The following is an 11239-nucleotide window of genomic DNA, read 5'->3' on the forward strand; positions in this document are numbered from 1 at the left end:
TACTCTTGTCCTACTTGTCCTTTCCTCAATACAAATTTATATAACACTGGTGGTATACACCTTTTTGGTTCCAACACTCACTGGTATAATATAAAAAGTGAGAGTATTTGCAAAACCTTCTAATACTGTTTATGTTCTAAGCCTCGTAACGTCCAAGAAAAATAAGAGAACGTTCAAAAAACGCTGCCAATCTAAAGTAGACATGTGGGGGATGGTAACTAGTGACTATGGTGGGGGGTAGAACCGTCTGTCTTACAAGCACATGCATTTCCATTCTGAAAAATGCTATTTTTTATAAATTCTCTAAATTTTGCAATTGTTCACCAATAAACACTGAATATGTCGACCAAATTTTACCACGAACATGAAGCCCAATGTGTCACAAGAAAACAGTCGCTTGGAGAGGTTTAAGCATTCCGGAGTTATTAACACAAAGTGAAATATGTCAGATTTGATAAATGGGCTCTGAGCCTTAAGGCCCAAACTAGGCGGCGTCCTGAAGGGGTTAAAAACGTTCCGGAGCGCCGATTTATAGATTCTTTATTATAAAGTCATTTCCACCATAACGGGAGGGGGTGCGGTGGAATTACAGTGTCTTCTCCCCCCCGGAACAAGATGCGGAAATAACACGTAAAGGGTCGTCCTGACAGAAGAAGATGATGATGATGATGATGATGGCCGCTTCCTCCTAGAGACCGCACCTGTAATGCCGGATCTCTCAGGTGATGGACTGAGCTGCAGTACCACACACAACCTGCGGCCCGGTGTGGTGCTGTGTCTGGGAGAACGCGGCCGGCCTTTAATCCTTGTTCTGTAACTTTCTAATAGAAATTGTTTTAACTCCTCGGCATTGTCAAGATCTCTGAATGAAACCAGTGAATGCTTCTATTCACTGACTGCAAGCTTGGACACACTGAACTAGTCTTCCACAGCTTGTTAAAATGGAGACTTATGCCGCAGCTATGCTTGGCTGACCAGATCTAAATGGCTACATTGTAACACACCATCAGCTGTGGAAGTCTTGGCCAGGAGGCGTTTACAGCCTCTGAATATAAACAATGAGCCTTTCCATTCACTGGCAGCAAGTAGAGATCTTGAACCAGTGACAGTGTAATGATTGTCCAGTAAGCGCTGCCTCCTATTTGGGGGTCAGAGGTGGCCACTCTGGAGCAGCGTGTATTTATTCACAAACTCCTCCACGTCCTCTCCCTGCAGCACTTTCATGGCTCTCCAGTGGAGGGCGCCACAGTTCTCCGGTTTCCCCTCTACATGGCTCAGCTCTTCTTTGATATAAGAGATCCAGAGATCTGAGGATAAAAGACAAACTCAGCCTGGACCCGGTGACCCCCCCCATCTAAACATTCAGAACAGCGTTACCCCGGCACAAGTGTCTAACGAGGGGCCCCGGCGATAGCGGAAACTCAGCAGCAGCATCTCTGGGGGGCCCGTGCGCCGCCTCGTTTTAGCGATCGCCGGGGGTCCCTGTGCTCAGACGCTCACAGATCACAACCTCTGACAAGTGGGAAGTTTAGCGGCACAATATACCCCCTGCGGTGACATCATCAGGCACTGACCTGGCTGTGTAGCCCCAAACTCCCGCAGCGCCCGCTCATAGTATTCTCTTATATTCACCATCTTGCTCTTCTCCTGCGTGCAAAAAGGAAAAAGATGAAGAACTCGCTCCAGAGCTGAAATCCCAGCGCCGCGAGACCTCCACAAACATCATCATTCTACCTGAGTCTTCTCGATTTCAATCATCTTCTGGAAGAAATCCTCAGAGAAAGGCCGATTCTCTTCTAAGCTAAAAGAGGGGAACAGGCGAGTGAGGGGGGGCGTGTCACACAGGAGGGGGGGGGGGTCACGAAGGAGGGGGCAGCTGGGGGACACGGCCCCCCACTCACCTGCTGAACACCTTCCTCGCTCGCTTGTAGCCCTGCGTCCTGTAGGCCCAGTCCAGGTACTTCACCTTCATGGTCTTGGTGGCAGCCGGGGTGATGACCAGTTTCTGTGGAGGGTCACAGGTCACAATTGGCAGCTTTTCCTGGCGGGAGGTGGCGGGGCTGCACTTACCTGGTATAGGGACTCTGTGGCCCCCTCGTTCCCCTCCTCACTCCAGTCCACCATCAACGTCCACAACGGCAAACTGTCCTGCAAACGAGAACAAAGGCCATCAGCCAGCGAGGGACACAGCGAGGGACGCAGCGAGGGACGCAGCGGCACGGCCCGACCCCGTACCTGCATCTTCACCAGGGCCAGCGCCTCCTCAAACACCCGCTGCAAGTTCTCGGCTTTCAGAGTCATCAGAGTCTCCAGTCTCATCTTCCACACGTCCACGGACCCGCTGAACCGCTCTGTAGCTGCCGCCAATACCTGCGCTGCCACCTCCACCTGCCGCAGCTCCAGGAGAAGAGCCACCTGACGGAGCACAAGACGTCACAATCACCTGCCCAGGACGACAGCCTCCCCTCCCCCACACCCCGTTACTCACCCAGTCGCGGTATTTGGCTTGTGGTAATCGGTGAGCGTCATGAGCCGCCTGTAGCGCTGACCGCAGCCGGTCCTGCCGCTGAAACCACAAGAACTTACACTCAGACCTCCTGCTTTATCCAGACCCGTCTCCTATTTGTCTTTACCCAAATTTCCTGACACATGAACCCGTAGAAGCCCCCGGACCACTGTGGACAGGCGCACCGCCGTGTGACCGCGCCGGGGGAGGTCACCCCAAAGATGGCGGGCGCCGCGCGCTCCCTCCTAACTGCAGGCACGGTCCCCTCCCTCACGTCTATGGGCTGCGACTTTCCCGCCTGATTGGGGCCTGGAGCTCGAGGAGCGACACAGACGCCATTTGAGGGGATTTTTAGCCCCCGGGACCCCAGGACGTACCTGCTGCTTCATCGCTTTGCTGTTAGTTTGACGTTTGTATCTCTCCAGACAGAAGGAAACATACAGATCCCACATGGACTCTGAAACGGGAAGGTGGCGCGTTACACACGGCTGTGACTGGACCAGGTTACACAACTACTACCCCCATCATCACCTGTCTGCAGAGAGCTCAGCGCCTTCTCATACACACGGCTGCACTGCTCCTCCTGCTGCGCCACCTCTTGCGCCTTCGTCTGTTTGGAGGGGGACTTGGCTGACGGTAGGGGTTTGGCTGACAACTCCTGACGTGCTAAAAAGTCCCAGGTGAGAGGGTCCGCCGCATGGAGGGTCTGCAAGCTGAACCAGACACATCATCATCATCCCCTGCCCCCACTCTATACAACATTGCCGATTCCACCCAGGGGCATTCTGATAAGTAACGATAATTGGGATATCTCGAATGAACGGTGATGGGATCATCTAATAGTAAAGGGGACAACTCCTCCCATCATTCATGCGGCGAAAACCTCATATTACAACAAATACCTAAAAGCGATCATCAGATCTACAACAAACCCTTCTCCACCAGTAGTGCTGATAGAAGAGATGATCCATCCCCTGCATGGTCTACCAGAAACCCTCACCCCTCATCGCCCACCCCAAGATAACGGCACATTAACCCTGTGATCGCCCTGCGCACAGACGACGTCACAATCCGGAGAGCGGGAACTCACTCAGCCAAAATCTCCTTCTGCAAATCTCCAGCGAAACAAAACTTCTTAGCGATGGAGAGAAGTGAAAGATGGAACTCGGCCCCTGTAATGAGGAGGAGACACCGGTCACATGACGCTCCCTGCGCTGCCGCCGCCGCAGACGGACAGCACGGCGCTCACCTTTAATCTTCTGCACGGCGGCTCTATACACCACGCGGACCAGTCCGCCATCAAGAATCTCATCACAATACGAGACCTCTCCCTGTGAAGAGACAGAGCGTCAGTACCGGACCGTGTGTACGAAGACCGCCAGCCACTCACTGCCGCCATATGGAAAACTTATATCAGGGACTGGACATCTGCTTTACTGTCCCGATACAGCGAGAAGGAGGCGGAGCTTACAATGTCCATCTCGGCTTGTTCTAAATCGTCCCGCTCTCTTCTCTGCTTCTCAACATTCATCAACTCCATCCGGAAATACTGCAGAGAAACAGCCATGGTCAGCAGTGACTCAGTACTAGAATACTGCCCCCTATATACAAGAATATAACTACTATAATACTGCTCCTATATACAGGAATATAACTACTATAATACTGCCCCCTATATACAAGAATATAACTACTAGAATACTGCCCCCTATATACAAGAATATAACTACTATAATACTGCTCCTATATACAGGAATATAACTACTATAATACTGCCCCCTATATACAAGAATATAACTACTATAATACTGCCCCCTATATACAAGAATATAACTACTATAATACTGCTCCTATATACAAGAATATAACTACTATAATACTGCTCCCTATATACAAGAATATAACTACTATAATACTGCCTCCTATATACAAGAATATAACTACTATAATACTGCTCTTATATACAAGAATATAACTACTATAATACTGCCTCCTATATACAAGAATATAACTACTATAATACTGCTCCTATATACAAGAATATAACTACTATAATACTGCCTCCTATATACAAGAATATAACTACTATAATACTGCTCCTATGTACAAGAATATAACTACTATAATACTGCTCCCTATATACAAGAATATAACTACTATAATACTGCCCCTATATACAGGAATATAACTACTATAATACTGCCGCTATATACAATAATATAACTACTATAATACTGCCCCTATATACAAGAATATAACTACTATAATACTGCTCCCTATATACAAGAATATAACTACTATAATACTGTCCCTATATACAAGAATATAACTACTATAATACTGCCCCTATATACAATAATATAACTACTATAATACTGCTCCTATATACAAGAATATAACTACTATAATACTGCCTCCTATATACAAGAATATAACTACTATAATACTGTCCCTATATACAAGAATATAACTACTATAATACTGCTCCTATATACAAGAATATAACTACTATAATATTGCTCCTATATACAAGAATATAACTACTATAATACTGCTCCTATATACAAGAATATAACTACTATAATACTGCTCCTATATACAAGAATATAACTACTATAATACTGCCCCTATATACAAGAATATAACTACTATAATACTGCCTCTATATACAGGAATATAACTACTATAATACTGCCCCTATATACAAGAATATAACTACTATAATACTGCCCCCTATATACAAGAATATATCTACTATAATACTGCCCCTATATACAGGAATATAACTACTAGAATACTGCCCCCTATATACAAGAATATAACTACTATAATACTGCCCCCTATATACAAGAATATAACTACTATAATACTGCCCCCTATATACAAGAATATAGCTACTATAATACTGCCCCCTATATACAAGAATATAACTACTATAATACTGTCCCCTATATACAAGAATATAACTACTATAATACTGCTCCTATATACAAGAATATAACTACTATAATACTGCTCCTATATACAAGAATATAACTACTATAATACTGCTCCTATATACAAGAATATAACTACTATAATACTGCCCCTATATACAAGAATATAACTACTATAATACTGCCTCCTATATACAAGAATATAACTACTATAATACTGCCCCTATATACAAGAATATAACTACTATAATACTGCCCCTATATACAAGAATATAACTACTATAATACTGCCTCCTATATACAAGAATATAACTACTATAATACTGCTCCCTATATACAAGAATATAACTACTATAATACTGCATCCTATATACAAGAATATAACTACTATAATACTGCTCCCTATATACAAGAATATAACTACTATAATACTGACCCCTATATACAAGAACATAACTACTATAATACTGCTCCCTATATACAAGAATATAACTACTATAATACTGCTCCCTATATACAAGAATATAACTACTATAATACTGCTCCCTATATACAAGAATATAACTACTATAATACTGCTCCCTATATACAAGAATATAACTACTATAATACTGCCCCCTATATACAAGAATATGACTACTATAATACTGCCCCCTATATACAAGAATATAACTACTATAATACTGCTCCTACATACAAGAATATAACTACTATAATACTGCCCCTACATACAAGAATATAACTACTATAATACTGCTCCTATATACAAGAATATAACTACTATAATACTGCCCCTATATACAAGAATATAACTACTATAATACTGCTCCTATATACAAGAATATAACTACTATAATACTGCCCCCTATATACAAGAATATAACTACTATAATACTGCTCCCTATATACAGGAATATAACTACTATAATACTGCTCCCTATATACAAGAATATAACTACTATAATACTGCTCCCTATATACAAGAATATAACTACTATAATACTGCCCCTATATACAAGAATATAACTACTATAATACTGCCTCCTATATACAAGAATATAACTACTATAATACTGCTCCTATATACAATAATATAACTACTATAATACTACTCCTATATACAAGAATATAATTACTATAATACTGCCCCCTATATACCAGAATATAACTACTATAATACTGCTCCCTATATACAAGAATATAACTACTATAATACTGCCCCCTATGTACTGAGTAGGGGAGGGCTGGCTCTTTAGCGGGTGATATCCCCCCGGGGCACAGACTCACTTCCTGGTACAGTTTGGCGGAGTCCGGGTGGAAGCGCAGGGCGCGCAGGAAGAGAAGTCTTGCACTCTCAGCCGACAGTTGATCCTCAAATTCCCACTTAGCTGCCATTATCCACAAGGCTGGAAGGGAAGAGAGAGAGTTTAGAGGCAGCGCGGGCCCTGGAGGCAGTACCGGGGGCCCCGGGTCATACCTGCTTTATCCGGCTGCACTGCCAAGAGGGAGGAGAAGATGCGGCTGAGTTGCAGTTTACAGTTCTAGAAGAGAAACGTCACATTCAGAGCCTAGAACGCGGTGACCCCAAACCAGCCGCCAAGATGGAGGACACTCACCCACTTCTTACAGAAAGCCACATGAGACATCCACAGCTGGAGATCCTCCTACAAGACAAGGGCAGAGTGTCAGGACCCCGCCAACTAGACTACAACTCCCAGCATCCTCCGCTCAGAAACACTCACCTTCCATTTGTTGGTGGCGCGACTAAAAAGCTCATGAATTCTCTGTAAGATGACAAATTCAATCTCCTCCTTCTTAAACCAGTAACCAATGCGCTGAGGAGACAAGAGGGACACTGACCAATCACCTGCAGACGCTACTGTGACATCACGAGATCGCTGCAAACCATGTGATCACCCATCACAGCCCAGCCACCCCCGCAGAGCCGCTAACCATGCGATCACCCACCACAGCCCAGCCACCCCCGCAGAGCCGCTAACCATGCGGTCACCCACCACATCCGCCTCCGCAGAGCCACGACCACCCACCACAGCCACCCCCGCAGAGCCACGACCACGTGATCACCCACCACAGCCGCCCCCGCAGAGCCACGACCACGTGATCACCCACCACAGCCGACCCCACAGAGTCGCTAACCATGTGATCACCAACCCCCGCAGAGCCGCTGACCATGTGATCATCCACCACCGCAGAGCCACGACCACCCACCACAGCCGCCCCCGCAGAGCCACGACCACGTGATCACCCACCACAGCCGACCCCACAGTGTCGCTAACCATGTGATCACCCACCCACCCCCGCAGAGCCGCTAACCATGCGATCACCCACCACATCCGCCGCCGCAGAGCCACGACCACCCACCACAGCCGCCCCCGCAGAGCCACGACCACCCACTACAGCCGACCCTGCGATCACCCACCACAGCCACCCCCGCAGAGCCACGACCACGTGATCACCCACCACAGCCGCCCCCGAAGAGCCACGACCACGTGATCACCCACCACAGCCGACCCCACAGAGTCGCTAACCATGTGATCACCCACCCACCCCCGCAGAGCCGCTGACCATGTGATCACCCACCACATCCGCCGCCGCAGAGCCACGACCACCCACCACAGCCGCCCCCACAGAGCCACGACCACGTGATCACCCACCACAGCCGACCCCGCAGAGCCGCTGACCATGTGATCACCCACCACAGCCCAGACACCCCCGCAGAGCCGCTAACCATGTGATCACCCACCACAGCCCAGCCACTCCGCAGAGCCGCTAACCATGTGATCACCCACCACAGCCCAGCCACTCCGCAGAGCCGCTAACCATGCGATCACCCATCACAGCCGCCCCCGCAGAGCCGTTAACCACGTGTTCACCCATCACAGCCGCCCCCGCAGAGCCGCTAACCATGTGATCACCCACCACAGCCCAGACACCCCCGCAGAGCCGCTAACCATGTGATCACCCACCACAGCCCAGCCACTCCGCAGAGCCGCTAACCACGTGATCACCCATCACAGCCGCCCCCGCAGAGCCGCTGACCATGCGATCACCCACCACAGCCCAGACACCCCCGCAGAGCCGCTAACCACGTGATCACCCATTACAGCCCAGCCACCCCCGCAGAGCCGCTAACCACGTGATCACCCATCACAGCCCAGCCACCCCCGCAGAGCCGCTAACCATGTGATCACCCATCACAGCCGCCCCCGCAGAGCCGCTGACCATGCGATCACCCACCACAGCCCAGACACCCCCGCAGAGCAGCTAACCACGTGAACACCCATTACAGCCCAGCCACCCCCGCAGAGCCGCTGACCATGCGATCACCCACCACAGCCCAGCCACCCCCGCAGAGCCGCTAACCACGTGATCACCTACCTGACGCCTCTTCTTCAGCAGCTCCAAGAAGTTAATCTCATACTGCAACACAGAAAATAAATTGCGGTGAGTGCGGGGGAAGGTGGGGGGGAGGGTCTTCCGTAGCTAAAAGGCTCGAGGGCTCCGATGCAAAAGTTCTTCTCGGGCCAACCTCCCAACTTCTCTCCATCGCTGACGGCCCAGAGTGGTCTCCTACGTGACTCATCACAGGGTTTTCCAGTTCCTAAAAATTGATAACCTATCCTCAGGACCCAACGGCCGGGACCCCCACCAATCAGCTGTTTTAAAGGGGCCACAGCACTCGTAAGAGCGCTGCTTCCCCTTCATTCCGGTTGCTGCGTATCTAATCCTATCCTGTGCGATACTGCCTGCTGAGCCGCGTATCTAATCCTATCATGTGTGATACTGTCTGCAGAGCTGCGTATCTAATCCTATCCTGTGCGATACTGTCTGCTGAGCCATTGTATCTAATCCTATCATGTGTGATACTGTCTGCTGAGCCATTGTATCTAATCCTATCATGTGTGATACTGACTGCTGAGCTGTGTATCTAATCCTATCATGTGTGATACTGTCTGCTGAGCTGTGTATCTAATCCTATCATGTGTGATACTGTCTGCTGAGCTGTGTATCTAATCCTATCATGTGTGATACTGTCTGCTGAGCTGTGTATCTAATCCTATCATGTGTGATACTGTCTGCTGAGCCGCGTATCTAATCCTATCATGTGTGATACTGACTGCTGAGCTGTGTATCTAATCCTATCATGTGTGATACTGTCTGCTGAGTTGTGTATCTAATCCTATCATGTGTGATACTGTCTGCTGAGCCGTGTATCTAATCCTATCATGTGTGATACTGTGTGCTGAGCTGTGTATCTAATCCTATCATGTGTGATACTGCCTGCTGAGCTGTGTATCTAATCCTATCATGTGTGATACTGTCTGCTGAGCTGTGTATCTAATCCTATCATGTGTGATACTGTCTGCCGAGCTGTGTATCTAATCCTATCATGTGTGATACTGTCTGCTGAGCTGTGTATCTAATCCTATCATGTGTGATACTGTCTGCTGAGCTGTGTATCTAATCCTATCATGTGTGATACTGTGCTGAGCTGTGTATCTAATCCTACCATGTGTGATACTGTCTGCTGGGCTGTGTATCTAATCCTATCATGTGTGATACTGTCTGCTGAGCTGTGTATCTAATCCCATCATGTGTGATACTGTCTGCTGAGCCGTGTATCTAATCCTACCATGTGTGATACTGTCTGCTGAGCGGTGTATCTGATCCTATCATGTGTGATACTGTCTGCCGAGCTGTGTATCTAATCCTATCATGTGTGATACTGTCTGCTGAGCTGTGTATCTAATCCTATCATGTGTGATACTGTCTGCTGAGCTGTGTATCTAATCCTATCATGTGTGATACTGTGCTGAGCTGTGTATCTAATCCTATCATGTGTGATACTGCCTGCTGAGCTGTGTATCTAATCCTATCATGTGTGATACTGCCTGCTGAGCTGTGTATCTAATCCTATCATGTGTGATACTGTCTGCTGAGCTGTGTATCTAATCCTATCATGTGTGATACTGTGCTGAGCTGTGTATCTAATCCTATCATGTGTGATACTGCCTGCTGAGCTGTGTATCTAATCCTATCATGTGTGATACTGCCTGCTGAGCCGCGTATCTAATCCTACCACGTGCGATTCTGCCTGCTGAGCTGTGTATCTAATCCTATCATGTGTGATACTGTCTGCTGAGCTGTGTATCTAATCCTATCATGTGTGATACTGTCTGCTGAGCTGTGTATCTAATCCTATCATGTGTGATACTGCCTGCTGAGCCGCGTATCTAATCCTACCACGTGCGATTCTGCCTGCTGAGCCCTGTACCTGTGGGCAGAGGTGGTACTGACTGTGGGCAGACGTGGTGCGGGGGGGGGGGGGGGTCCTGACTGTGGGTAGACGCGGTGCGGGGTCCGGGCTCAGGGTCTGTAGCTGCAGCGCCCCGGGCACACACCTGGATGTAGCTGATGAAATCCTCCTTCTCCACCGTCCTCCTCTTCAGTTTATATTCCAGCGCCGTCACTTTCTTTATGACCGATCTGCAGAACAAACGTGACGTGACTGGAAGATGTGGGGGAGACGGAGGAGGCGGATTGCGGAGCAGGAGGGGATAGTGCCCGGGTATCAGGGCCTCTCACCTGGCTTCTTTCCCGGTCAATAAGCCGACTCTCTCTAGCTGCTGGAGCTCGGGGATCTGATCTTCCACCCGGCGTTGTACAAACTCCGCCATATTGCTCCAAGTGCAGGATCGTCACTTCCACTCAGTCTCGTGTGCTTCTGGAGCCGCGCTATCCTCTCACTCGTTCACACTTCCGGTGCCGCTCTATC

General features: G+C 48.1%; 1 protein-coding gene across 2 annotated transcripts; it reads right to left on the bottom strand.

Moving 5' to 3' along the window:
• Window positions 1–393: 393 nt before the first annotated feature.
• On the bottom strand, window positions 394–11221 carry UTP6 (UTP6 small subunit processome component). 2 transcript variants are annotated; one of them, XM_075838235.1, is made up of 19 exons: window positions 11050–11221; window positions 10866–10950; window positions 8842–8883; window positions 7185–7277; window positions 7059–7106; window positions 6920–6983; window positions 6730–6848; window positions 3978–4055; window positions 3756–3837; window positions 3597–3678; window positions 3038–3219; window positions 2884–2963; window positions 2489–2566; window positions 2236–2415; window positions 2071–2148; window positions 1902–2005; window positions 1735–1801; window positions 1575–1647; window positions 394–1307 (listed from the first exon to the last, which is right to left on the bottom strand). In XM_075838235.1, the coding sequence occupies exons 1-19, from the start codon at window positions 11139–11141 to the stop codon at window positions 1150–1152; spliced, it is 1785 nt and encodes a 594-aa protein (XP_075694350.1). In that variant the 5' UTR covers window positions 11142–11221; the 3' UTR covers window positions 394–1149. The 2 variants fall into 2 exon arrangements, 1 of the variants encoding a protein (XP_075694350.1); XR_012850620.1 differs by lacking the exon at window positions 1735–1801 and having other exon boundaries at window positions 1221–1307.
• Window positions 11222–11239: the final 18 nt, after the last annotated feature.

This window comes from Rhinoderma darwinii, chromosome 9 (assembly GCF_050947455.1).
Source record: "Rhinoderma darwinii isolate aRhiDar2 chromosome 9, aRhiDar2.hap1, whole genome shotgun sequence".
Classification (NCBI taxonomy): domain Eukaryota; kingdom Metazoa; phylum Chordata; class Amphibia; order Anura; family Rhinodermatidae; genus Rhinoderma; species Rhinoderma darwinii.

Excerpts from the sequence above, each read along its gene's own strand:
- UTP6 (XM_075838235.1), bottom strand. The coding sequence starts at position 11,141 with ATGGCGGAGTTTGTACAACGCCGGGTGGAAGATCAGATCCCCGAGCTC. Across the intron at positions 6,849-6,919 it reads AGTGCAGCCGGATAAAGCAG|CCTTGTGGATAATGGCAGCT; the intron begins GTATGACCCGGG and ends CTTCCCTTCCAG. Across the intron at positions 1,308-1,574 it reads GTTTGGGGCTACACAGCCAG|ATCTCTGGATCTCTTATATC; the intron begins GTCAGTGCCTGA and ends TTTTATCCTCAG.